At 57.1% G+C, this 27,831-nt stretch overlaps 1 protein-coding gene across 5 annotated transcripts in view; it reads right to left on the bottom strand.

The window, feature by feature from the left end:
• Nucleotides 1-27,814, bottom strand: part of NAV1 (neuron navigator 1) — a 64,037-nt gene extending 36,223 nt beyond the window's left edge. For 4 of the 5 annotated variants that reach the window (XM_062595218.1, XM_062595220.1, XM_062595221.1 and 1 more), the window contains exon 1: nucleotides 25,053-25,820. In XM_062595218.1, the coding sequence (XP_062451202.1) occupies nucleotides 25,053-25,755 (703 nt within the window). In that variant the 5' untranslated portion in view covers nucleotides 25,756-25,820. Of the gene's footprint in view, nucleotides 1-25,052; nucleotides 25,827-27,484; nucleotides 27,568-27,778 lie in introns of those variants that run through there. The other variant, XM_062595222.1, reaches the window with a different exon arrangement.
• Between the last annotated feature and the right edge of the window lie 17 nt (nucleotides 27,815-27,831).

Below are 27,831 nucleotides of genomic sequence, written 5' to 3'. Positions count from 1 at the left end.
TTCTGAAGCACTGCTAACCTTGCTCTACGGGGCTGAGCAGGCAGGACCCTGCAGGTCCTGGAGGAATGACCCCAAACCTGCCCCTGAAGCATGCTCCAGCCTGGGGACATGGACCCAGCGCTGCGGGCAGCACCAGCGAGCCTCTCTGCTCGCAGCCAGCAGGACCTCAGGGAACATCAAGGCTATTTGCAAGCCTTGTTCCAGCTCTTACCCAAGCGGAGGCGTTTGCTGGCCTTGGACAAATGGTCCCAGGACCTGGCAGCATCACCGCGGTGCTGCCGGGCCAAGGGAGCTCAAGCCTGCTGGGCCCGGGCCGATTGCTACATGCCCGAGCCATCCAGCTACAAGTGCAGCCCCATGGGCATCTCGCGTCTCCGACAGGTGCGCTTACCATTCAGCGACGGCTTAGAGGGTGTAAGGGACGCTCAACGGTGCTCCTCTTAACGTAAGGTGGCAACCAGCACTTTGGGATTCACCAGAGCGGTGTGCAAGCCGCAGGGGCACAGGGAGCCGGGCCCTGGGGGGACGCGCCAGCGGGGCGCCGCGGGTGCTCGCACCCTCCCGGGGCTTTGCTCAGCCACCGCATGCTGGAGCTCGGGCTCGGATTTACGAGCCACACTGGGAGGTGGTGACAGGCGCTAACAGCCCTGATGAGAGAGGTTAAATGAAGCAGCTTGAAGCCTGTTGTAGACCAGGCTAAGGGGGGGCCAGCGAGCATCAGCTGGCGCTGGGGACACAGAACGCGGCCGGCAAACACCCTCCCGGGAGGAGGACGGCTGAAACGCTCAGAGGGGACAGCCACCTGCCCCAGCTTGGCCTAGCAGCCTCTCCGTGTGTTCGATAGCCCTGGTCCAGCTCCCGGAACGAAGCTTAGCAGGAAACAAGTAATGAAGTCATTAAGTGCCTTCCCAAGGACCCGCGCATATCGGAGAAATTACGGAAAGGCGCTGTGCTGTCGAGAAGGCTTCATCCCAGGAACAGCAGTGACAGGGTGGCCGCGAGGTTGGGGGCCGTATTTTTCCAGATTTGGAGCCCAGCAGATCTGTAGCCGGGAAAGAGGAATTTCAGGGCCCAAGATGGCAGGGTGGAAATTTGGAAGTTGAGAGCGTCGCTTCTGAACAGGAGACGCTTAGGGCAATGGCAAGATTTCAGAGGGGACGAGCACTCAGACCTCAGGGTAAGAGCGATATAAGAGCCGTCCCCACACCGATATCCCCAGGTGGGTGCAGCCCCTGAAGCTCTCAGCACCCTCTGCTCCTGCACCCTGGTGGGGCTACTTGGGTGCTGCCCACCCCAGGACTCTGAGCCCGGCACCCACAGCAGGAGAAGGCAGCAGCAGCCCTACGGATCCATCTGTGGCACCAGCCCGCAGCCAGGCAAGTGCTGCGTGTGTGTGGGACGGGATGGCATGGGATGGCATGGGGTGGCAAAGCCACCTCTGGCCCCTGGTGCCACCGCTGGCTCCCGCTCCCCCCGAAAATGCCCCCGTTGCCTCTGCTGCCGCGGCCAAGGGAGCAGGGGGGTGGGGGGGACGTTCCCCTTAGGAACAAAGCGCCTGGCGCTGACACCTCCCCTCCCGCGCTCCTGCCGGCGGGGTTGCTACAGCAACCCGCATCCGGAGGAGCCGGCAGAGCCGCTCGGAGCAGGTGGCACTCCTCCATCGCTCGGCCCCAGGCCGCCTGGTGACGGTGGCCGTGCCAGGGCCCGGCTGCGGGGTGGGGGGAGGTGGGGGGCTGTGTCACCCCTCGGCTGAGCCCATTACACACCGGAGCCGAAACCGGAGCCGCTGGGAGAGGTTGGAGCGTGGGAAGAGCGGCAGCGCGCTGGATTCCTCCTCTCATCGATTTAGCAAGCCCACTGCAGCCAGATGTTTCCAGCTGCTGCAGCGGGGCGGCAGCGGGGACGGCTCAGCCAGCGGCACGGCAGGGGCGGCCTCCCGCCCTGCCGCAGCCGGGTTTCCCAGCCACGGCAGCGACGGCTGCACCGTGTCCCCCTCTCCCCTCGGTGTCCCCTGCTCTGCCGGGCCACCAGACAGCACCCGGGGCTGCGGGTTTGGGGACTGGCTAGTTCCTCTGCCCTGGCTCAGGAGAGCCGCGGAGCCGGGCTGGAGGGCGCTGGGCCCACGTCCAGCAGCACGTCCGCTCCCGCGGTGCGCCGTGCCCAGCAGAGCCTGCCCAGCGCCAGAAATCCTCTAACAGATCCGTGCTTCCGCTACCGTGCCGCCCGGTGCCGTGCTTTCCCGCCGGCGCGGACCCATGAAAGCACCTCGGGGGCCTTCAGCAGTCCTCAGACCGACCGCTCCATGCTCGGGGATGGGTTACGGAGCCAGCAGCCCTTTGCTGGGACGCAGCAGGACCATCCGCCCTGCAAGCAAGGAAGCAGGAGCTCCCGGACGGGTGTGGACGGGCAAGAGGCACCAGGAGCCCTGATGCCTGACGTGGCGACGTCTCCCGGAGGGAGACGCACGGCGAAGGGACCACGGACACCTGGAAACGAGAAGGTCCGTTGTCCCCACACTCCCTCCTTCCTGCTGCCACCTGGCACGTAGCACCCTGTGCCCGAGCCATGGGGCCCGCAGCGGGAGTCCGGCTGCTCCGGAGAAGGAGGCCGGACGCAGCCCTCCGGGAGAGGTGCGAAGGCGGCCGCAGGCGGGGAGGCGCCGCGGCGCTCGGAGGCCGGCAGCTCCCCCCGGCAGGCGAGAGCAGAAAAACCAGCGGTGCGGCGGCGGCGGGGACAGGCCGGGACTTGAGCCGAATCGGCGCTTGTGGAGCCATCACAGCCGCTAAGTCCTGCGAATCTCTTCTCCTAATGAGGGCAGAGCTGGGAGACCTGGAGCCTGAACCGGGCCTGGCTCCAGCGAGCCAAGTTTTTATAGAAAGGATTCAGACTTTCTCAGGCCAGAGCGGCCATAAATCTCCTTAATTGGGTCTCTCCCGCACGCAGCTTTCCAAGGGAACCCGTCGGAGAGATCCAAACCGGGCCTCCGGCCCGCTGCACATTTTTTCTTTCAACGGACGCCGCGCTTGGCCTCGAACCGCCCCACCTGCGCTCCCGGATCACGGCTCCTTCCGTGGGAACGCCGGCCTCCGTCTACTTGCTGCGCCTTGCTCCGTTCCTCCGGGCCACGGCGCGCCGGCTGGGTGCTGGAGGTGACACGAGGACTTTGGGGAAGTGTCCCTGTCCCAGCGGCAGACGCTGCTGCACCGTGGCTGGGCAGCTCTGCTGCGAGAGCCCGGGATCATCCGAACACTCCCGCAGCGGCGGAAACCCGGGCGGGGGGAAACGTCCGCGTGGCGCGGGAAGGAGGCGGTGGTCGGGAGCTGAGGGGACGGGACGGGAGTGGCCGGACGTAGGAACGTCGGACCGAACGCCGCAGCGGTGCGGCATTGCATTTTCCAATCCAAAAATTGGAAATTCAAAATTCCAGATGGCTCTTTTGGGGTGTGTGTGTGTGGAGGGGTTTGGGGCTTTTTTTTTTTTTTTTTTTTTTTTGGCTTCTTTTTCTGCCTCGTTTCCAAGGCAACGAGACTCGTTGTCATCATCTGCCGGTTGCCATAGTGATTTCACCTGATCGCCTTTTTGGGCGGGCGCGCAGCGGAAGGGAAGGGCGGACGGGAGCCCCGCGCCGCGGTGGAGGCGCGGGCTGCGCCTGCGCGCCGGCTTGCCGCGAAGAGCGGAGATGAACGGGGCTTTATACGGCGGAGGCAATGGGCCGATTCACGGGATCAAAGGGAGGAGGAACCGCGGGGCGCCGGAGCACGACTCAGCCCTTCGGTTAACTGCTTCGCTGCCCCTCCAGCTGGGCTGCACATCCGGGGAGGCTGCTGTCCATCCATCCGTCCATCCGTCTGTCCATTCCCCCAGCTCTGGGCTTTGACGGGTGGGAGGAAGGCAATTCGGGCACAGGCAGGGAGACTCCTGCCCCCTCCTGGGCGGTGGGGAAGGGGTTGATGGCAGGTCCTGGCCCTCTGCCTCTGCACAACCCTTCTCCAAATCCCCACAGCCCAGCCAGCGAGCAAGCCGAAGGGTGGGACAAACGCACAAACTCCTGGCGGCCACCCAGGAAAAAGACCCTCGGGCAGCCCCAGCCCCGAGAGGCCGAGCCCCTGGCCGCCCCCCGCGCACATCACCATGGCGGTGGCCTGAAACGCCATCTCAGGAGGCATCCGCAAGGAGGTAGACCCAAGGCTGAGCACACCGCAGCTCCCCGGCTGCTTCCCTTGGAGGCCAGGGCGATACGCCCTCGACCGCCGTAAGGCTGGAGATGTCCCCAGGCAGCAGCAGGCTGGCCACGGAGGTCCCGTTGCCCTTGCTGTGCTCGGCCTCCGCAGGTTTTGGAGGGGAGTTAACCAATACAGGCCCCCGCCAGAGCCGCTCGCAGCCAGCCACAGAGAGCTCTTGTTCGGAGCCGGGCCCTCTCGTTCGTCAGCCACGTGCACCGCAGCCATCTCAATGGCCCCGTTATTGCTAACCACCCTCCGAGTAGACGGCACAGACACGTCTCTGGCAAGGGGTGTCTGTGCCCCGAGCCAGGTCACAGCACAACCAGTCTCCTCTCCTCTCCTGCTTGGGATTCTGCAACATCTCCTGGGCATCAGCCTGCACCATTAAGACTTCCAACTGTTGGTGCAGGAGAACCAAGGGAGAACCACCTCCCTGCTGGCGTGGTCCGCTGTGCGTCCACGAAAGGGCGTTTATTAGCTCCACGAACTGTCCCTTTGCAGCGTCTCCCCACCTCAGGCCACGTCCGCGCACGTCTGCCCCGTAGCCAGGCTTGCAGGAGAGGCCTCAGCCCGGACAGCTCTTGGCACGCAGTCGCTCCACCGCTTTTTGCAGAGAGCAGCGCTCGGGAACAAGAACGGGCGTTAGCAGAGCCAAGCTCCCCCGTTCGCAGCCAGAATACAGCCATGCTTGGGGAAGCTTTATATTCGGAGACAAACAACTCGTAGTTGCTTTTGAACTGTTGGAATCGCACCCGCTGGGACGAGGCAAACAGGCCGCCTTTTGTGCCCTGCTCCTCGTGACTGAGAGCTTTGTGCAGAGCAACGCGTTGCAAACACAATTCTCCGCGGCTTCGGTCGGGCTCTGCTAAGGCGTTCGGTCCGCCTGTCCGGCACCAGCAAAGCCCAAGAGCCCTCGAGCGTCTCCAGCAAGGATGCAAAACGTCACCTCCCTCGCTCCCCCTGTGGCCGTGGTGCGCGGAAACGACGGCAAGCTGCCTGCTTTTGGGGAAAAGCCTCTGCCCTTGTGCAAAAGCCACCGTGCCGCAGGCACTGCGACCGGCTCCCGCCTGATTCCCGGGAAGGTCCCAACCTCTCCAGTTGCATTCTGGAGGCCTCCAGCTCAGTCCTGATCTCCGCGGGGCTGGGAGCTGACAACGCAAAGCTTGGCCAATGCAAAGCTTGGCCAACACTGGCCAAGCAGCCAGCGATGGGCCCGGGTGGCACCGTGCCGCCCCCTCCACCGTGGTGGCCGCGCAGAAGGCGTGTGCCGGTTCCCAAGGTTCTCTGAGCCCCTAGGGCTCACGCGGCCCTGGGGAACGAATCCAGCTTAAATTAATCCCAGGCTCGTTTGTGGATCCAGTGTTGCCACCTCCTATGGGAGGAGGGGAGATAAGCACAGCTATTTTTATCTCCATCTGGGGAACCGTTTCCTTCCAAAGCAATGCTAATTTTTAGGCTCATGGTTAATTGATGTCAGGCTCGTTAGGGGGCCAACAGATCCCCCCACCCCAGGAGTGCCACGCATGGGGGGAGCAGGTTTTGACAGATGATGTTAGAGCCACGCGTGAGCGACCTCCTAACAATGAGGGAGGGGGGAAACAAAAAAGGAGCAATGGCCATGGGAAGCCCTGGAGTGGGACAAGGCACCGCCAGTACTGCAGAGAGCCCAGGGTGATGCTGGAGACCCAAGTCAGCATGGTGGATTCCCGCTTCCTGGCCTTCAGTGCCTGCTCCCCTGGGATGCAGGGAAGGAGGAGCATCCCGTGCCATACTTCCACTTGGCCAAAGCTCCCATGATGAATGCTGCCAGTATTTCTGCCGGGCATCAGGACACCCTTCTCTGAACTTGCTCTCACGTGCCACATCAAATCCCACCACGCAGCAGCACCTCTTCCTCAGAGACGATCTGGGTGCCTCCAGCCAGCCCAGGTACAGTCCACGGAGAGGAGTCTTCTTCTTGCTGGAGCAGAGAGCCCAAGCACCTCTCTCCCCAACGAAGGCCCAGTCTCCTCCATCCCGCTCCTCCTGCGGCAAGGTCACCCTACCTCACAGAAACCCCCTAGAACGGCCAACATGACCCCAATGATTTCATCCTTCTGCCTGCCAGAGCTTTCCAGCATCCCCGAGGCCAGAGAGAACCTGTTTGTTTGCCGGCGGGTCAGTAACGCAGATCTCTATCCATCTGTGCTCGGCACCGCCAAATGCTCCACCATCTCCAGGCCGGCACTGGTGATCTGCCGGCGCTATTATTGCAAACTTATTTTAATTGCTGTGCAGTGCCTCGAGCACCCTTTGCAGGGAAGGGGATGCGTATGAATAAATTGTCTATTCTTAGCGTTGCCGGTTTTCCATTGGGAACAAAGAGGCGAAGGCCGGGTGTGCTGTGCAGCAGGACCTGCTCGCCCCTCTGCTCCCGCCTGCTTCCAGACCCCGCTCCCTGCCACCACTCGCTTTGCCTTCTGCAGCTCCCTACTGCTAAGAAAAGGCTTTAGTCAGGTCTTCCCCATGAAAGTTGATTTGCAAAGAAGGATCCAATTCCTTTTTTTTAAAAAAAAAAAACTCTTCTTGATAGAGGTTCCTATTTCCTTCGCAAAAAATCTAGCTCTGTCACAGGAGATACTTCAGCCCAGAAAGACGCTGCTGTGGGAGCCACTGCTTGGTTCCTTCAGGCCCCACTGCCTTTCTTGGGCTGAGCTCCACCACGAGACCCCAAAGTGCCTCTCAGCCAGGCACCCCGATGGGGTTGGGGGAAGATGACGAGGGAAGGCGCTCTACCTTCCAAGTTTACCATCTGTTTTACGGCTACATCATTTCGGGCTCTATGCAATGCTGGGAGATGAAGGCGATGGCTCCAACACGCTCAAGGACTCTTAATGCAAAGAATAGCTGCTATGTTGTGCGAATCCAAATCTTACTGTGGTCTTGGAAGTGCCCTCAACAGGCAGGGCAGAAAATATTTTGAACAGGAGTCTGCACTAATGTGAGGAATTTAAGTCAAGCCTCCAGGCTCCCTCATTTTGGGAGCCAGGACTCCTCGAAGGGCCCTGCCTCCTGTCCCAAGAGCAGGTTTGACACAGGCAGCTTAACCTTGCAAGCATTACTCTCTCTGCTGATTTGAATTTTGCTCCTACTGCTTAGACAGCTAATGACCAGGTGTCATCAGCCTTTGGATGGCATCGAGGACTAAAGCAGCTGCCTGCTTGGAGAACACCCATGGTCGTGGCTGCCACGTCAGGGGATCCAACCAACAGGGAAGAAGCCACCTGAGCCATGAGGTGCCATGTTCATAACCGAACCATTCTTAGTTGCATGTTTCCTTCAAAAAACCCTGAAATCCACCACATGAAACAGCAACCATTTTCTACGACAGTTCTGCATCTCGACAAGGATTCACCCTTCTTCCTTGCTTCATCCAAACGGGCCTGTGCAGGCAGGGGAGGAGAGCATAGGCCAGGCTGGACCACTGGGAGGTACCGGGCTGTCCGAGGGAAGGAACCGTCTTGGCAGAGCTGGGATAGAGCCTATTTTACGGCAACTGATTTTGCAGGCGGACGCAATCCCCGGGGAGATGGCTCCAAGCAACTGTTGCTACCCAAAAGTCACAAGCCTGGTTTCATCGCTGCTCCCCTAGGAGGAGATCCAGCCCTTCGACTTGCATGTTGGTGCTGCCCAGAAAATGGGATCCCGGTGAACTCCCTCTGCTTCACCAGGGAACATGCAAGCATACAAGTTCGCAGGAGTTTCCTCTCCACCCACGTGGGGATATTCATCACCTCCAGCTCTGCTTGTTCTTGCTCTCATGGGTACCTGCAAGGGTTTGCTCACCACAGTCCTGTCCATGCGGACGTCTGCATCTGAAAGCCACCCCAGACCCCCAGGCAGCACGTGACACCTCTACAGAGAAGGTCTGATGGACAAGCACGCAGCTGTCCTCCAGGCATCACTCTCCACAGGGAAGAGAACCTCCAAAGATGCTGTGGTGGGATTGCCAGCAGAACTGCGATGGGGATTTATCCTAGCATCCCCCTAACACGCTTCTACATTTGAGCTACACACAATGGAGCATGGCTGGGTGAGCCCGCAACACCGTGGGAACCAGAGTTGCGATTTTTTTTTTTTTTTGAGCTTCACTTGCCAAAATTTGCTCCGGGGGACTATCCAAGCACAAACCCGAGCCATAATCGCTACAAGGCAAAGCCAAGCCAACTCCATAGCTTGTGGGGAAAGTATCAGCCAAAAGTCACTCAGACAAGGAAGCGATTTGTCTTTTTCTGGATACACTTTCGGCTCACAGAAAGCGTACAGGATAAGAAAGGCAGCTCCGATAACTCCGACGACTGAACCAGTGCACAAGCGCGCTGGCACCTGGACGCTAACGGATAAAGCAGAACAGGGAGGAAAAGGATGGAAAAAGGAACACCACGTTACCTCGGAGCTCGAGCCAAACCAGGCAACGCATCCAGCGGTCGGGAATATGAAACGCGCACGAGAAGCTCGAGTGAGTAATTAATCCCTTCAGGAACATCATAAGTGGTTGCAGACAGTTTACCAAGAGGGAAAAAGTCATTGAAAAAATTACCATTAAAATCTTGTCCCTTTTTTTCCTCCCCTGATGATACAAAATACAAAACACTACTGGAAAATCTCTCCGCTCTGCAACATTTAACAGCGACGGATTTAAGCAATTTTCCTAACGAGACCTAATCTACCTGCCAAACTTGGCTGCGGAGCAACGCTGGAGTGGCAAGAGCAGCTGCCTCCAGCATGGCCAGGCGCTTCTTGCATCGGACTCCGCACGGCGTCCGCAGCACGGTTGGGGGACGATTCCCACAAGGAGCCGAGCTTCAAGTTGCAACGAAGCCCGGGACGGAAAGGAGCGCTGGAAAGACACCAGTAGTATCTCCTGGCACCGGTTCAAACCATTCACAGGCCTTTCATGGATTAGAAGTGAGAGAGGTGCTCTCCAAAGCCAACCTGACCTAACGGTGTCAGGCATAAATCTAGTTTATGAAGCAGGACGAGCCCTCCCGGTCGATGAGATTTTGGCTGGTAGTGCTCAACCGTGCGAGGTCTCCTTAGATACCTCTCTTCATTTGGCTCCATCTCCCCTTCACGCCTGCTTGCTCTCTCCTTCCTCCTCTTTCTAGGTACCTTCACTCTCCTCAATTTTTAGCAGCGAGTCCAGGAGGGGACTGGAGGAAAAAGAGAGCCAGAGGGCTGGAATTTGGGCTTAATTCCTACCCTTTTCACTCAAGCCAAGCCTTGTCGCTCCTAAGTATCAAGCTCTGAGTGGCAAAACAGCCATACCCACCATGCTGCCGTGATGGTTGGGCTCTGCTGGGACCGAGCCACCAGAATGGCCAGGAAAACCGTCTGTTCACAACCACTCCGGTGCAAATCCACAGTTACCCCCTTCTACAGATCACTGTGCTGCTAACCCTGTTTTTCCCACAGTGGGTCAGAAAAAAAAAAGCCCACTGGAGGCCATGCAAATTCTGGAGCAGGGTCTAGCAGGCCACGCAAATTCTGGAGCAGGGTCTAGCCCCTTGCCTGGCTCCAGCTACCCACTTCCAAAGAGCATCTAGACACCCCTCATTTCGCATGTTGCAGCAAGCAAAAGGATCAAACGGCACCTAATTCCCTTTCGCTTCTATTTTTTAGGAATATTTTTCAGCCAAAGGTTTCTACTTCTAAAAGTGGCGTTTATTAAAAGCAACATCCGGAAGTGTATTTTTCTCCTGGTGACAAAACACCTTGAAATTTAGTTGGAAATTAAAAAAATCCCACTGCACTGAACTTTCACGTCCATTTGAAACCATTCTGGTTTTGAAAACAGACCTCCTCCCCACCCCCTCCTTTCCTCTCCCTCTCTCTTGTTCTCTCCTCTCCAGGCTTTAGCTTAAAAAATCTTCAGGCCAGGGAAAAAGCCAAGGCAGGAAAAGGAGGGGGGGGGGCGCCTAAGAAACCGTGGCTTTTGCAACCCAAGCAAACACATCTCCGAGCAGGGGAGAAGCAGCATTCCAGATTTTCTTCTTTTTGGAAAGGTCGAGGCGTTCAGAAGGATTAACCACCTTCTATCCTAGGCTGCGGATACAGCCCGGCTAACCTTCCCCAGAGCCCAGCAATCTGCTTTTGCCTAAAGCAGCTCTCCCAGCCCGGCGCCCAGCCTCAACCAAAGGGAGAGACAGATGAGTCAGGAGAACCCCTCCGCATGGGTCACAGCCCGCTCCAGCCCCAACCACAAACCTTGGCTCTCAGCTGAGCTTGCAGAGGCCTGAACAGCTGGTAACAAAACTCCTAGGAGCCGAGTGCCAGAGCATGTCCAGGCCATGGTGGGACCAAGCTGGACGCTAGCTCTTTTGATGTTTCTCTCTCACACGACACTGATTTGGGGAACAACTGAGACTTAACCACAGCTCTGCTACTCAGCTGCACGGTTGCAGCACCAGGCTAATGTGGTCTGTACTGCAGATGCCAAAATTGGGGTGCCGGTAAATGGGTAGGTAAATTCTGCTTCGCCAAACATCCCCGCGTTTGCAGAAGGCAGTTGCTCCCATGGAGGCTGAGACCACTCTGCAACATCAGAGCTTCCTTGGAGGAATGTGCATTTTAAGGACAGCCGCTGCACTAGCCCTACACAACACGCAGAGAGCTTATGACTGCATATGCTTCACAAGGGGATGAAAAGCTATATGGAAATGAAAGATCATTACCATCATCTCCTTGGAAACATCCCATCAGAGCAAGTTTCTCTTCCTCCTCCTTTTTTTTTTTTTTTCTCCCCATGCGCACAAATTCTGGCACCCCGCGCATCGCTTGGCGCAGCCTCGGCGCTGAGCTTCCAAAACGCAGGCGTCTCATTTCTAAAGCCATTGTTTCGGATGGGCTATTGAGCTGCAAAACAGGGATGGCTGGGGATGGAAAACAGGGGTCTCTCGCAATACAAAAAGAAGCTGGCAGCCCCAGATTTGAGTCATCCTTCAAGCTACGGAGAATCTAATCCAAACAAAATTTGCTCTGTTCCCACAAAGGGAACAAGGACCTTAGCAACAAAATAAATCAACACCTCTGCCTCCCCCCGCCACCACCTCCCGGACGTAACGACGGTGAACGGGAGAACGCAGCAAAGGGAGCACTGCTTTGCTCTGCTCGGTCACTGCTGCAGCGCACGGAGTGGCTGATTTTGGAAAGCAGCACGATAGTTTTACGCTAACATGCTACACCGGGGAATGCAAGACTGGAAAAACTGCTTTGCAAATTTACTTTTGAATCCGAGCTCTGGGTTTGCTTCCTCCCCGCTTGCGTGCCGTTACAATCGGCGAGTGCTCGGCCAGCCTGTCCAACACAGGAACGTTTTCAGGAACCCCAAGAGTTTCACTGTTTTAGTACAAAGATTATTTGCCTAGAAAAATAAATCACAGTGGAAAGTTTATTGCTCGTTACTCGCTTTCTCCATCAAGAGCAGGGAGGGCTGTGAAGTGCACAGCGACGCAAACAGCAGTTGAACTGAGATTTAAATCTGCCTCCAGGTTACTGTGATTTCTCCACAACTAAAAAGATATCTGATGGGAGGCGACCTCCCACTGCAGGCAACGCCACCGTGCAAACTCCGCTTGGAGAGGGTTTTCCAAGAAGACTGCATAATCCGAACCCCACAGCCCGAACAAGCATCTTGCAGGCTCCAAGAAGACATTCCCTTGCTCATCCCCCACACTGCTTCACGGGAAGGGCCGTTCCCCTCCCCTTGCAGGAACCGGCCACATGTTCTCCATCTGGGAACAGATGCCAATGAGCCAATAATCTCAACTTGGAAAACTAACTGCAAATAGCAAAAAAAAATTGCCGAGTGCTCTACAGACCGTGGCCGGATGATAGATATTAGTGCTTAAGTTCCAGCAGCACCGAGACCCCGTTTGGCACAGCACAGCAAAAATGCAGCTAAAAAGCTTTAGGCAAATAAAAATGAGAGGGCTGAAGGTATCACCGCCCAGGCATCTGCCCCCTTCCAGATGTTCTCACCCTTATGGAAGGAATGTCTTGGTCTGCTGGTAAATCAGTTCCCAGATTGCTGCTGTGCTCAGCATCAAGTATTAAAGGACACCAGCTCTGTGCCTCCCGGATCCCCGAAACCGCTGGGGGCCATTCTGGTCTCTAAGGTAAAAGCGAACAGCCTGAGGGTTGCTGTAGCTCTGTCAGCCTGTAATAGCTCCCTTGTGGTTACGCTGGCTGGGGATTGCCTGAGCACATCCTGATGGACCACGCTTTTTACACGATAACATAGGGCAGGGTCCTGGGGAGTAATGCTGAGATATGATCCAGGCAGCAAGACTCCTCCCGTTGCCCTCTCTTTTGACCGCTTCGCGGCTTTTGATACTATCCAAGCAGGGCAAAGGAGCGAAGGAGATCTGAGGTTTGCTTCAGATGATACTGTTCCCTGTAGGGCCAAGATGCAGTCAGGTTTTGGGTGCAACAGAGCAGCTTTTTAACTGCTCACAGTAATCGCACTCAACAGTGGGAGAGAGGAAGTCCAAAAAGTGATGCATGCAACTTCAAATCAACCACGAATGAGCTATCAAGCTGGAATTTGCCCAAGACCAAAAGGCTCATGATCTGTAAGCCCCCCCAGCTATTTGCAGCCTGAGGCACAAAGGCTCTGGGGTTTCATCTCCGAGTCAGGCAAACGCAGGTTCTTCCCCTCACCGCACCAGCATCCACCCAGGCTCCAAGCTCTCCAGGCTTAGCAGGATTCAACCCCAAACCAAGTCTACATGCATGTTCTTTAAGAGAAACCACTACCGCAGACTACGAGGAGCCAGTGCCACTGTTGGGTACTGGCACATGCTGGCATGTCTGCTCCCAGGACACCTTGCCTTTGCCCAGCTCCAGGTCCAATGTGTGGCCTGGCCAGGGTGAAGTTCTGTAAGAACTGTGGATTTTCATTCTGTTTTAAAATAAACTTGGGTTTGTGGGAGGCTCAAAGCAGGCTCAGGAGTGCTGGGGCTCAGAAAGGGAGCCACCTTCCTCCCAAACCCAACGGCAGCTGGAGCAGCGCCAGAGAAAAGCCCAGGGGCTGTCCCCATCCTCTCACCACTGCTATTCGCCTTCAGCAGTGGAGGCCTCGCACTCATCTTCACCGATCCAAGAGCAGACTGTGACAGGAAACCAGAACACTGAATGCCAACAGAGTGGGAGTCAATTAACTCCGAACTTTTGGTTTGCAGCTGCACAAACCCCAGCGGAGCCCAGCTCTGGAGTGAGGCCCTCTCCTCAGAAATTGGCATACGCCTTTTCCTGCTAGCGAAGGTTAACAGCAAGGTTTCCAGGACACAGTCTTGCTTTCTTCCCTGCTGGGATGGGGAGGAAGCTGAACTTCATTATTTCCCTTGCTTTTGCTGTGCCGTGAGCATTGGGATCTCGGAGGTTTTTCAAAGCCAGTCACAGACTAGCATGGTGAAAAGCAAGAGGCAAGGTGGCTGTGAAGCCTCTGCAGGTCCTACGCTTCTGGTGGCCACAGGACCTTTGCACTGCAGAGAGCTCCTAGCACTGCCCTGCACCGGCAGAGAGGGACAGTGCAGACACACTCTCAGGTCCAGGCCAAGCTTCACCAAAGTCCCTTCCCTCTTTGCAAGGGCCTGGTTTTAACATGGACAGGGGGGCTCAGCTGCCCCCTCCCAGCAAAGCAGTGCTCCCACCTTGGGCAAGAGCCTTTTGAAACCCCCCTGCCTTGGCCTGCTCTACCAGCACCTAGTGTTTTAGAGGCCAGATGCTGCGCTTGCTCCGGCAAAGCCTTCTCCTCCCATTGAGGCACCAAAGCTGACCAGAACGAGCTTCTGGAGGGGGAGTCAGGCCACTACTAGGCAGAGAGAGAATCTCCCCATGGCACAGGGCCAGGAACCAGCTGGGAAGGGATGTGCTCACCCCATGAAATGGCCCACAGCCTGTTTTATACCAGCCCTAGAGTGTCTCGAGGAGCTCCCGTGCCATGGCAATCTATGTGAATTAGCCACTATCTATTCTTCCACGTGTTTGCATCAGCTTGGAAATATAATGCCAGTCAAAGATAAAATGAACTGGAAACGCCATGACAGCACCTAACGGGCCCAGCCTGAGGGGCTCGTTAAAGAGATGAGTTTCAACATTGCAAGTCTTGGTCTGAATAGCAGGTTCCTTTGCCTTGGATTCACGAGCACATCCTCTGCTGTCAGTGCCTACATCTCCCTATACACTGGGCTATGAAATTAAGCGAGACAGTAGGAAGCCTGGCACAACTTCAAGGCAATGGGAAAAACGAGACTCTGCCACCCAAACCCTCAGAAGAGGGGACAGAAGGTACCAGCTCATCCCCTCCTCCCTGAGCCAGTGTAGGACTGTAGGTTCTACAGGGCCCAGACTGAGTCCTCACAGGAGGATGTCCCCACCACTTTCCTCCCATCAGAAGATCCTGTCCTCCCAAGGATGGGGCCATGCAGCCACAACATGACGGAAGCAACCAATCAGCACATGAGGCCACTCCGCCACCAGCTCACGCCAGAACCTTGATGAAGCTTCATCCAAACTGCCATCAACACCAGCTCCTTATCAGACTCTCCACTGAATGCAGCGGGCTGACAGCAATAAGTTGGCGTTAGAAGAAAGGGAAAAAAAAAGAAAAAAGGGTGAAAATCCTCTTCACTGCAATTTGGGCTGGCACATGATCAAAACATACCCTACACCAATATGCAGAAAGTCTGAGAACATCACAATGCGCATGGGCAACAGGCGTGTGATTTTGAGAACTGTCTAATCAGTGAGTTATTCTCAGCCTTCAGCTATGTTGAAAGCTTACACATCTATAAATAGCCAGCGATGGAGCTGTACCTGAATCTCAGCTTTGAACGTAATTCACTGCAGCTTTCTGAACCAGGAGAGCCAGGCTGTTTAGCGTAGAGGCCAAGGACAGTGGTGGCATCAGGAACATTTCAGCCCCACAGAAAAAGCATGAAGGTGTAAGCTTCACAAAACCTCAACCTGAAGCCTATGTGGGCTCCTAGCAAACCAGTGAGGGCTGGGTTTGGCCAAGCCTGTGCACTTGGAAGGTCACTATTGAAGAAAGTGGTCTGGTGGCTTTACTACAGCATCTGGTTGCAGGTTTTGTTGCAACAAAAGCCTGCAGTGCTGGGATGTGGAACAACTCCCAGTCCCAACAGCACGGGTTAGTGCTCAAATAAGGCTGCTCCCAGTGATGGCAGCAGCCACGGATGTGCCGAACCAGGCTGGGTCACTGCAAATGTGCCTGTTAATCCAAGTCAAGCATAGGACGCTGTCAGGAGACCTCTGCAAAGGCCTGGCACTAGAAATAAAAGCGGTTCAGGTTTTTACTGGTGTTAAAGGCATCGCTTATCCCTCTGTCGCACCACAACTGCCACGTTTCCCCACCTCAACTCCAAGGTCTTTGGCAACCAAAGTGTTGCTCTTCCAATTTTCCTAGGTCACACAAGAACAACCATCAACTCCAGTAGCTTCACTGACCTGGAGAGGACCTCAGCCACGTACATCATATCCAGCTTACTGAGCAGGAGAGGTTCCCATGCTGCAGCCAACTGGCTGGTGAGTCAAGGAAGCTGGCAAGGAGCCCAGCCTTCGAGCTGCTTCACCTGCAGCTGCAAGTCAGGCTTACAACCTGTCGAGGGAATCGCAGTTTCACAAGTGCAACACACAGCAAGAAACCTTGAACTTTGATTCGAGAAATTAAAACTCGAAAGCTGACTCTTCTTTGACTTTCAACAGTCCCTCCTTCTATCCAGCAACCCCTACATAAAAGTATAATCTTTACTCGCTTGTGCTGCTACTGGATGAGAAAAAGCATGGGTAAATGTGAGGTGACAGAGCAGCCCTGCAATTACACCTTCAGAAGCTAAGGCTTGAATCCTGGATTTTCCATAAATCCTTTCTGAATCTTCAGGTGGACACTTCAGGTCAGATCTTAACAGGTAAGTTGGCCATCAAGAGGACTGCAAATTGCTCAGCTCTTAATGAGTTTAAGACAACGCGACTGACATGAAACCAAGGAGGGATGTGAAATGAGTAAGCGTTATCAAAGCCTACACCAGGTATGAGTGGGAAATCCTGCGCTCTCTAGCACTGGAGTGCATGTATGGTCATTGGGCACATCCACGCATCCATGCAGGTGGAGGCATGCGTCTGCTGCTGCGTGTGCTCAGGATTCGCACGCATTTCATCGGGCAAACATGGGTGCACCGATGCACATGCTCTTGTCTGCAGGTCTGCTTGCACATCACATCCGAGGAGCTCGCGTGCTGTGTTGGCCCCTGTTCCCAGTGCATGAGGCTCTCAAGCCATCTTCCCGCTGTAAGGCTGCTTGCTCTCAGGGGCAAGGAAAATGTCCTGTCCAGCGATGCTACGAGAGCAATTATGCTATGCTCCCCTACACAGACTCCAGCAGCTCCTTCCAACAGGAGATGAATCTCAGCCCTCCTCCTGCATTAATCAAAAATACATTCCTGCCTCTATTGGACAAGACAAATAGCAGTGTAAGGATTGAAACACTTGAGGGAAACAAAACACAAAAGGAACGGATTAGAGGGAAGATGGGTGAATTTGAGGGAGCGCTGGGCACTGCTTTTCAGTGTCACACCCGCTTTGACACAGGCACATCTACATTTGCACAGCTTCTAATCTCAGCCCTGCATTGCAGCATCCCCTGACTTCCCAGCTCCCCTCCGCACTCTGCTCCCTGATTCGGAGCTGCAATGCAGCAGCGTGGGAAAGCCCTGCTCCCCCTTCGCCCTGCTCTCCTCTGCTCCTGCCTTGTGGAAGCTCCACAGCTCCCCTGCTCGCCTCCCCGCCCCCTTCTCACGCACTCCGCTTTCCCGGAGCTCGCCGTTTCCAAGTCGGAGCGGCCGCTTCAATGCAGCAAACCCTCCCCTTCCTCCCCCAGGGATGGCTGCTTCACACGCTCAGAGGAGAACATGACTTTGCAGGAAAGGGGATATGGCAAAATTAAGCTATATCTATTTTCCACCTCCTGTGTTACCACAACTCTGTAAAGGATACCCTCAAGGCATCAAGTCTGGAAAGGCCAAGGACTAAGCTAATCCCAAAAGATGGGGCCATCCCCATGCCATCCAGCTCAACTTCCTGAAAAGCCAGCCATAGCAACCTTCAGAATCGATGTGCCCAGTGCTGGGGTGCAAGACCCTCCCCCCCCCCAGGACTGGTGCCCAGCATCGCACCACAAACCCAGACCTAGCCAGCTTCACCATCCAGTTGGTCTCAGTCCCAATTGCAGCTGCCACCTGCACGACATATGCTACACGCACTCACACACCCCGGGACATTGCTGCTCCACCAAGCACACAGACCACCAACACCACACACATGGTGGCAAAGAGGAGGCTCTGCACCGGAAGAGCAAACCACTCCGGTAACCCAGCGAGGCCACGTCGCCAGGTCCAACACTGCCTCAGTCCCAGGAGAGCGGCGTGAGGTGTCCCCAAGAGCTCAGTCCTACAGAAAAACCACTTGGCCCCCGGCAGGCAGGAGGCACAGTTCAGCCAGGCAACCAGAGAGACACATGCGAGTCATGGCAGATGGGCTGTCACTAAAGGTTGGCGTCACTCAAAGGTTATACACCTTGAAGAGTGCAATCTCTGGCTTTGCAGTGACCTGGAACGAATCCCTCCAGGTGAAGCAGGCACAAGAGTTAGCCAAGCGCCTTCCTCGGAGACTCTAACGAGGTCGAGCTGAAAAGGACCATGTGCAGGGAGGAAGGGGGGAAATTGCTGTCCTGCACCATGAAGCGTGAAGCTGTTGGGAAACTAATGAGCTGATAACTCAAATGGACATAACAGGGCAATGGGAGAGAGGAACTTGTGCTGGGGAAGGGGCTGATGGCACAGAGACAATGAGCGCTGCAAGAAGCCAAAGTCAGAACAGAGAAGCAAAACTGGGGACTCAGGGCAGCAGGAGGAGACTCCATGGGAGGAGGACCTGACATAGGTTCTCTGGGTGCCACCCAAGCCATAAGCGCATTGTTGACAAGGCAGCTCTACCCTGGCAGGACCCTTGGATGTCCTTCTCCAAGAGCAAACGATCCCAGGAGCCCTTGGCGATTGCTCCAAGAGGACTGCAAGGCCTTGAGGGGACACTGTCCAGACCCAGCTCTGATCATGTCCCACCAACAGATCCTGAATAGCATTTCCTGGGCTAGGGAACCTGCCTGTATCAGCCTGATATCAATCACTCACACCAGCCCAGAGAAAATGGAGCTGCATAATTTTTTTTTCATTCATTCATGTATTTTCCTGAGTGGACAAATGTTGCATTTGAGGGCAAAATACAGGCAGTTGCTGAGAAAACCCAATTTCAGAGCAATTTTCCAGGTTCTCTGGGGCACGAATTTGTTTTGGCAATGTATCTCCAAATATTTTTGTATCCAAGTGTTTGCACTGTTCTTTTTCATGAGAACCTTTGAAAGAAAAATCTGGATTTTTCACTGCTTGGTTTGCACTACCATTATTAGTGAAAAATGGCACTTCCCAACTAGCTCTGTGGTCCTCAGGTTACATTTCCAAACCTTCTCCCCACTCACTGAGCCATCACAGCTGAAAGAGAGGAGGAGATACCTACCCTCTGCCTTCAGGCTCCCACTCCTCAGGAGAACACAGGGGACACAAGCATGGAAGCAGAGACAAGATGGCATACCCCGTCCCTTTCTCCTTGCTCCATAATCCAAATGCGGGATCTCGGTTCTAAAGCCAAAAGGAAATGAAATTCCCAGCCCAACAATCTTATCACAAGGGTGCCACAGTGCAGGGGTCTTAAGAGAGGAATAGCGTTAGCGTAATCGTGATATTGGAACAGTTGCACTGTTTTACGAGGCAATAATGTGCTCCCAATGCTGTGAAGAGCTACTTGGTGTCTGACCTCCTTACACCCTCACGCCAAGCAGCCGGGTTACTGTTGCAGAGAGCGGCAATGGACCTCGTTAGCGCTTAAATAAACAGTGAGGGAAGTAGGGAGGTGGAGAGATCCCTTTTAATCATCTACCATGTGCCTGGCCAGCAGGGAAGCTAATCAGGAGGAATCTATTCCTGGGATCTATTTGGGAAGGAATATCCTGGTGAGACCATCTCCACCTGGACCGGGAACACGTCCACACAGGGCATGTCAAGTATCAGCCAAGCATGTTTCCTGCACTGTTGGGTTTTTACCAACCACAATCCCATGCAATGTGAAAATCCCACCCTCAAAGAGGCCTGTTTGTCCAGCAGTCCTTACCAGCCCTTTGGCTCTTCTCCCCACAGCAGATGGATTGCTGGCATCCACTACTCAGCCAGCTCCCAGCCTTAGGATACCTTAGGTCTTAGAAAGCTTGCCCTGCCTAGAAGCTATTTCTGGACTGAGCCTGGTCATACTGGCACCCATGGGAGTACCTGGTCATCCTTTCCTTCCTCCATGACACACGCCAGGCCTGTCCTGGAGATTCAGCTGCGTACCTGGGAAGCCTACCCAAAGGCTGACTGGTAGAATAGGGACCTTCACACCCAGAACCGAGCATAGGACCAGAGACAGGATGCCCAGTTCCTCCTTCGCTCCTGCACGCTGCTCACTCACAAGTCACTATGCTCTTCCCACTTGCAAAGCACAGCTAACGATGCTTCTCCGACCTGAAGCTGGGCAGCATCAGGGCTGCTCTGCTCCAGCAGAACCTTCTTCTAGCATTGAGCCTCCATAGGCACATGCTGCCCAGCAATGATAACCCCTGCTAGGTTATCTTGGGGAAGGGTGGCACCAGGGGCTGCAGAACTGGGATGGCTTATAGTTGTACCCAGTCGCTGCAGAGCTTGGTAAGGCTATAAAGGCTCCTTGAGCAAAGATTTTTAGGAAACGCCCTTACCCCTGGGAACACACGTGCATCTGTCTGGGCTTTGGCCCATGCAAAATCCAGCCATCTATACACTTATACCCATTAGTAGCCATTTAAGAGGCACAACATACAGCAAGAGATGGCCAAGGAAATGGCTTCCCAAAGTAACAGCAGGATCTTGGCCGTGCTCTAGGGATTTTTTTGGTAAGTGCAGCAACCATTCTGGGTCCCAGCAATCACTCGAGTCCCAGGACACCAATGTGAGTGAACTTGCATACTCATATGCCTTCCTGCTCCTGCACGCTCTGGTCGGCCGCATACACACGCAGAGCAGCTCAACAAGCTCCCTGTAGTGAGCTCTTCCACCACGCTGGCCATGTTCCTGCCGTACCCTTCATCCTGCGGCCGGGTGCCGGGGTAATTAGCAAACCCAGCTGCCATTCAGCTTTGATGAGAAGCCTTGGTCTCTCTGGTTGATGTGCAGTGTATAATTTTGATGTTGGAAATAGCCTCTACAAAGCACATGTGGCTGCTGTGTCCCAGTGACCTCTCCCGACTTGCGCAGGCGGCTCTGCTTTAAACACGGTTGCATCTCTACCAGCTCTACAAAGGCTTCGGTGTCATCAAACAGATGACACAGCTGCAGTAACCAAATGAGAAGTAATATTTGGACACTATTAAATAAATTATATTTTTGGCCAGCATTGCACTACAGCTTGTGTACACTTCTGGCAAGAGATACACGCGGTGGAAATGAGTACTCAGGTGCAGAGACCAAGGATGCAGAAGGCCTCTAAATCATCATGTTTGGCGGAGCAGAGCACTCTGGTTAGTCAGTGGCTGAACAGGCTTTTGAGCACAGGTGAACAGTTCATAGACAACAAGACCTGAAGAGGCTGGAAGTGAGTGCAACTCACACCATGTCTGCCTGTCAGTAAGAACCAAGCTAGCAGGTCTTCTCCAGCCACTAACGACAGAGCATCATCCAGCATACCTGGCAAAATGGCTCAGACTGCTGTCTCTAATGCCAAAAGGGACCACAAAATAGTGCGGAGAAGCCATCCCTCCCTCTGAATCACCTCCCACAGCAACAGAGACGAAGCCTCCCTCTTGGCCTCACTCACAAGTCCTAGCAGAGTTTGCAGCCAGCTCTTCTGAGCAAGGAGGGAATCCTGTACTGTCCGGGTCTGTCCCCACCCCAGGAATAATCTCTCCCCGAGGAGCCAATTTCTGGAAAGTACCACATCACTGTCACCCCTGGAGAAGGTTTTACCTGTGTGGATCAAACCAGGAGCCAAGCAAAGGGATCAGGACCAGAAGTCTGAGGTCAGCATGCATCCAGCCTTGGGTCTGCCACTAGTGCATATGAGGAGCTAGTGCAACCACCCCCTCTCTCTGCTATCATACCATTCCCTCCTCTGCACATCCCTAAGCTCCACTCAGCATTTTCACCATAGAGACAGTCAAAAATATGCCAGGTCATGGTTGGCTTGGTTAACTCTGGAACAGGTAAAACTCAACGGCACAACAAGCAGTTCAGCCTGCACCTGTATGTTAGAAAAGCTAAGTTTAAACAGGATTAAGTTCCTGACCTGTTCAACCCAGATGTTGTCCTCATCTGACCCTGGGCAGCCAGCCCCCAGTGCCACCACAGGGAGTGCAACAGTCCCCAGATGTTGGAAAATTACCTATTTCAGCAAACATGCAGACAGAGGGGGTTCATAACACTGATCTGGCAGTGTTCAGCCCACACAGGCCAGCTCACCAAGTCTCCAGCTGCCAAGCGCAGTCCGAAGCTCAGCGATGCTTAGCACCGCCCAAAGATAACAGCAGCAGCGGCTCCAAAGCAGGCCCCCCACTCCAGGCGGGAGCTAACAACTGCAGTGAGACAGCAAGAATCAGCCAAAAACTAAAGCAGATGTCGGGGGCACTTTTGCAAGTTGTGGTCTTACTAAGCTTGCACACAAGTCACTGTCCTGCAGTCAGCACCTCGGGTGTTTCAGCAATTGCCCCAAACCAGGAATCCCTCCCGGGTGGCCAGCCCTGCATCCTCGGTGAAGCTGCAAGAATTTCTCTTGTGGATGCTAGGGTAATCCCTTCGTCTCACAGCAAAGTGAGAGAGTGGGGACACGGAGATCCACCCCAGGCACGCAACCACTAGGCAGCAGCACCGTGGGTGGAGATTGATTGATTAGTCCTATAATGACAAATCCTTCAGAAATCCTGCTGTGCTCACCGCTCCAATAGCATCTGGTGTTATCCTGGCATTAGGGGTGAGGAAGGACATCCCTGAGGCCAGCTGCAGGATAGTCGTGGCAACCTGAGCCCGTGCACCCCTGCGATGAGGCTGACCTCATGTCTTCAGGCTGTTTTCACCTCTGTAATGTGGCTGCCCCCTGTACTGGGCTTGTTCTGTGGCTTTACACTAGCCTCTTGCTTTAAGACCTTCTGCTCCCAGCCATCACCGCAACACCTCACTCCCCACCCCTGTACATGGCCATGGTGCTGAGGGCAATGCCACCACGGTCCAGGAGACTCCACGCTTGCACACAGGCAGATGCTGCCAAAGCCCTGTATTGGAGCAGAGGCTGTAACACCCTGAAGGCTCTTTGCACGGTGGATTTTGCAGCAAGCGCAGTGGGCTCAGCAACCACAGCTTTACAAGCTCCCATCTTAAGCACACACCGTGCTCACACCTCCTAACCAAGCCTCACCAACAGGCTCCAACCGGGGATGACCTTCTTCCCTTTCTCCCTACAACAGAGCTCGGGAATAGGATTTGGCTCATGTCCCCCACTCACCACACATCTGGGAGAAGGCATCTCAAGCCAGCTCTCCAAAAAAAAGTTCCTGCTACCCTAAAAGGGGCTCCCCAGGAGAGAAACCCAGGACTCGAAGGGAGAAGGGACACGACACACCTGGGCTCCTGGCCCACCCTATCCCTGCCAGTACTGCTTTTCCCCCCAGCTAACTACCAGCACTTTAAATTTAGCTAACTTGGGTACTGACAGCGGTCATGTCATGGCTGCCCAGAGCTAGGGCAGGCTAATTTACCATCACCTCAAGCCAGTTTGCCAGAATGAACAGAGCTTTTCATAGCTGCTAGTTCCCTGCTGTCCTCACCCGACCAAGCCCGTTCGAGCCTATCTATGCTGTCATGTTGGATGGCAGGGGAGAACGAGCTTCAGCAGAAAGCAGAGGGCTCTTCACACCTCACAGGCTCGGAAATACCCTGGCAGATGCTGCTTTGGTTTCCTAGAGATCAGCCGAGCCCTCCAGCCGACACACGTTCCGCTGTGCGATGGCCACGATGGAAAGGTGAACACCGGACACATCTGCACCAAGATGCAGACCTGGATCAACCCATGCAAGAGGTAGCAACACCACAGGTCAGCCCCAAAGCATGCCCAAGAGGCCAGCATTGGCTACTTTGACGAAAACCTCATGCAATATCACGCGCAGAATAAGCACTCGACCACACAGGCTGCCCTTTCTAGGCTCAGAGATCAAATGCGCTGCGCTAGCAAGACCTTCACAGCCATGGGCTCACACAAATCCTGAAGCAGCTTTCTTGGAGAATGGAGGAAACAGGCCTCTCTTTCTCAGCCAGAAGGAACACCCAAGACATTGGAGGAGCTTTTGATTCAAAACCACAGAGCTCAAACCGCAGGCACAAACTTCAAGTCTACGTATGCAATCACTGGGCACTTTTCCACGAGCAACTTCCACATAAGATTGGTACGCTGTCACCCAAGGTCAGTCTCTAGGACAGGACAGCTCTGATCACAAGGAGTAGAAGCAACATCCAGCTGGGATGGGAGGGGAAACTCCATGTTCTTTGGTCCGATTTAGAAACAAGATGCGACCAAAAACACAAAGGGGAAGGAAAAACTCAAGCACAACCTGCAATTCCTCCTTGCAGGGAGGCTGGAGAAAAGCCAAGGAAGAGACTGTGCTCCGTCCCATCGGCGCCTGAGCTGACCGGGTGCTTTCCCTCCCCTTTGTGGGGCAGCCCTGTCCACGGTGGAAATTATCCCCAGTTTCATGCTCCCCACCTACGCAACACCGAGGCGGCCAGAGGCTCACCACTGGGGCCCCAGCCGGAGACATGACAGCGCAGCCCCTGCGTTGCGCAGCCTCCGGACGTAGCATCAGCTGAGTCTCTCCAGGACGCGGTAGGTGACCAAGCAAGCTGGGAGCGGGGGCATTCCCAAAGCCTCGCAGGGGCGCAGCACAATTTCCTACTACCACAAAAAGCCATAACTGAGATTCCCCTCTGAAATCTGGCCCCGGATCATCTTGGCTCCATCTATGAGCCAAGCAGACGGACTTCAAGGATCGCTTGGCCGCGGTGAGCTCCAGGCCTCACAGGCGCTCGGTCCACCCCACCGCCAACACAGCTGCGACTCCGGCTTGGAGCCGAGGTAGGGAACGGGGACAACGAGTGTGCAGACCTGACGCCACTGTCCTAAAGTCACCTCCAAGCGGTGCTAACCGACGGGTGGAGGCTTCTGGCTCCACTGCCAGCAACGATGTTGCTGTCCTGCCTGCCGGAGGAGCATGGGATACCTCCACCAGGATGACCACTGCTCTGGCAAGTGTGGGGAGATGCACCTCTCACCCACCTAAGATCTCCTCCCTGCAAGGGTGCCAGCGTTTCCAGAGCGCGCGCTCCCGGGGTGGGCTGGAGGGCGGGCGGGGGGAGGCCCCGCGTCCTGACTCCAAGGCTGTCTTGGTTTGCCCCACCACAAGCCAAGGAGTCCTCCGGCTCCGAGCGAAGCCATGGCTCCCACGCAGCTCGCCTCCGGGCTGGGAAAACGGAGCGGAGGCAGCGGCAGCCCGAGCGAGGGGCGTGGAGGCCGCCGGTCCCCCAAGAGGGGGGGACGCCCGCGAAGGAGGGCGGCCGGAGCCTCGGCTTCCCTCCCGCCACCACCGCGTCGGCGAGGCTGCCCCACACTCACCCAGCATCTGGCTGAAGAGGAGCTGCTCCAGGTCGCCCAGCACCGTCACCACCAGCTCGGGGTCCACCTTGAGGTAGGGCTTCTCCTCGGCGCCCGGCGCCGCCGCCTTGCCCTTCCCGCACAGCAGCTCGTCATCGCACTTGCCGTCGCCGCCGCTGCCGCCCGCCTCGGGGGCCTTGCTGAGCGGCTTCACCTCGGCGTAGGGCCCGCGGGGGATGCGGCTGGGCTTGCCGGCGGCGGCGGCGGCGGCGGCGGGCGGCGCCTTGGCGGCGGCGGCGGCGGCGGGGCGCGGCGGCAGCAGCGAGTGCTCGGAGCGGGACAGGCTGCGCGACATGGCGGGCGCCTCGCGGGCGCGGGGGCCGCCGCGGCCCCCCGCCGCCGCCGTTGTCGTTGTCGCCGGCTTGGCCATGTCGTCGCTCCAACGGGGCTCGTAGAGCTGCCGCTTCTTCTCGGCGTCCGTGAGGAAGGCGAGGTTGGTGAGCGACTTCTGCTTGCGCAGGTTGGAGCCCCCCGGCAGGCGGCCCTCGGCGCTGCCCGCCTTGAAGACGCGCAGCTCGGCGCCCCGCGGCCCCGCCGCCGCCGCCTTGGCCCGCTTCGGCATCACCGCGCCGCCGTCGGGCCCCCGCCGGTAGCCGCGCAGCTCCGCCGCGCCCTCCTCGCCCAGCTCCACGTCGGGAAGGCTCTTGAGGTTGCTCCCCAGCATCCCCGCGCTGGAATCATTTAACCCGCTGGTGGCGGCGGCGGCGGCTGCTGTTGCTGCTGCTGTTGCGGTTGCTGCGGCACCGAGGACACCGGTCGAGACAGGGAGAGAGACAGGGAGAGAGACAGAGAGAGAAGCGCCGTGAGCGCCCGCCCCCACCGCAGCGGAGGGCAGCGGAGCGCAGCGGCCCCACCTCGCTGCTCCGCCGCCGGCGGGACACTGCGAACCAGCGGAATGTCAGGGGCAAACAAAAAGGGCCCGCCCTCCTCCGCGCCCGGCTGGCGCGGGCAGGGGGCGGGGCGCGGCGCGCGCGCCCGCGGCACGCGGCGGCGAGGAGAGGGGCGGGGTGGGGAGGGGAAGGGGGCACCCGCCGCCGCGGGGCGGGGCTCGGGCGCGCTCCGCCCCCCCGCCGGTGAGACGTGCAGCGCCGAGCACCGCCGGGGCGCAGAGAACGGGCCGGGGGAGGCGGGGGGGGGGGCAGCGGGAGCCTGTGGGGGCAGCTAGAGCCGAGAGGGACGCCCGGAGCGGCGGAGCCGTGCAGGGCCCCAGGGTTAGGTGACGGTGCAAGCTGGCAAGCTGCCTGCAGCGTGGCTGCTCACGGTTTTTTGGGAGGGGGGCTCCAGTGCCCCAGTGCTGTCTCGGGTGGGATTTGGCTGCAGCCGGCGGGTCGGGATGTGCCCTGGCCGTGCAGCCCGCAGCACCCAGCGTGCCAAGCACCCTGCTACCTGGCCGCCACCTCCCACCCGCTGGGACAGCAAGGCCTTGACGTTCAGTACCCAGTGCACCCCTGGCCCCGGGGAGTGGGGGCGGGGAGGGGAAATAAAGGGGGGGGAGGTGGGATCTGGTTATCATCATTTTTCATTAATTATCCCTCCCTCGGGAGGGGGGGAATTAAGTCTATTTGGTGACCTCACGCGCGCTGCCATGGCAACCGACGGAAAATATTGCATTAGAGCGCGTTACTACGCTGCGAAGATAAGGAGGAGGCAGGGTCGAGCGAGCCCCACGGCTGCGGCCCCGTTGCCCGGGGCCCACCGGGCACGACTGCGGCCAGCCCGAAGCGGCGCCGGAGCGAGCCCGTGTTTCCTCCGCTCTCCCGCCTCCTCCTTCCCCGACGGCGGTGCCGGGAAGCAGCCCGGAGCCCCTGAATAACGGGGCGCCAAAAGGCCGAGCTGCAAAATGCAGCTGGGAGATTTTGCCCCCCAAGTTTGGAGGATTTTGCAAGGGCCGACGTGACCCCTCCAAGGAGGGGGAAGCGGTGCGAGCTGCTCCCCGCCAGCGGGACATGCAGCGCTGAGCGCCGCCGGGGCGCAGGGGACCCCCCCAGCAGCCGCGATCGCCGGGAGGCTTCGCTGGCGAGGACGGGCTGCGGAGCCGGCCAACTCCTCCGCGCGTCTCTGGCTGCGAGGCCGGAGCTTCCTGGGAAAATCCCGCCGGCCGGACCACAGTGCCGGACTCCGTGGGCGCGTGTCGGGGGGCTGCGTGTTATTGTTCCCTCGGATGGAGGGGGGTGAGGTGGGGGGGGGAGACGACGGTTTTCCTGGGAAGGAGCCCTCCAGACGGCGCAGCAGGGAGGGAGCCCGGGCCGGCGGCCGCCCCGGGAGGACCCGCCTGTCCCTCCAACCCTGGAGCCGACACCTCCAGCGGTGGATGGCGCAGGGGATCCCTCCCAAACCGCTTCCCTCCCCCCCCAAAAAAAGGCAGCACCCCCACCCTCCCCCCACAGACTCACTCCGGCCTCCGGGCTCAGGCCCCTCCGCAGGACTGACCCGCTCGTCACGCAGCGGCGCCGCTGGCTCAGCGTCCTCCTGCAGCCTGGGGGCAGAGCAGGGTTGGGGGGGGGAATTTGGCCAGGGTGGGGGGCAATGTCGCCAGACGTGCCCCCCGGGAGAGCCCCCCCATCCACCCCCAGCCTCAGTCCCTTCAGTCCCGCTCCCCGGCCGCCCGCTCCCGCCTCCAGCGCCACCGTCTGCCCCCCCCAATCTTGTACCCCCCCCCAAAAAAAACCCCCGCTGGCCCCGCTCACCGGTACTGGAAAGGTGCCACGGTGGCCGTGACGGGGCGGCCACGGCGCGCCGA

The sequence above is a fragment of the Rhea pennata genome, chromosome 25, assembly GCF_028389875.1.
Source record: "Rhea pennata isolate bPtePen1 chromosome 25, bPtePen1.pri, whole genome shotgun sequence".
Lineage (NCBI taxonomy): Eukaryota > Metazoa > Chordata > Aves > Rheiformes > Rheidae > Rhea > Rhea pennata.
This window is presented reverse-complemented; position numbering and strand designations above follow the sequence as displayed.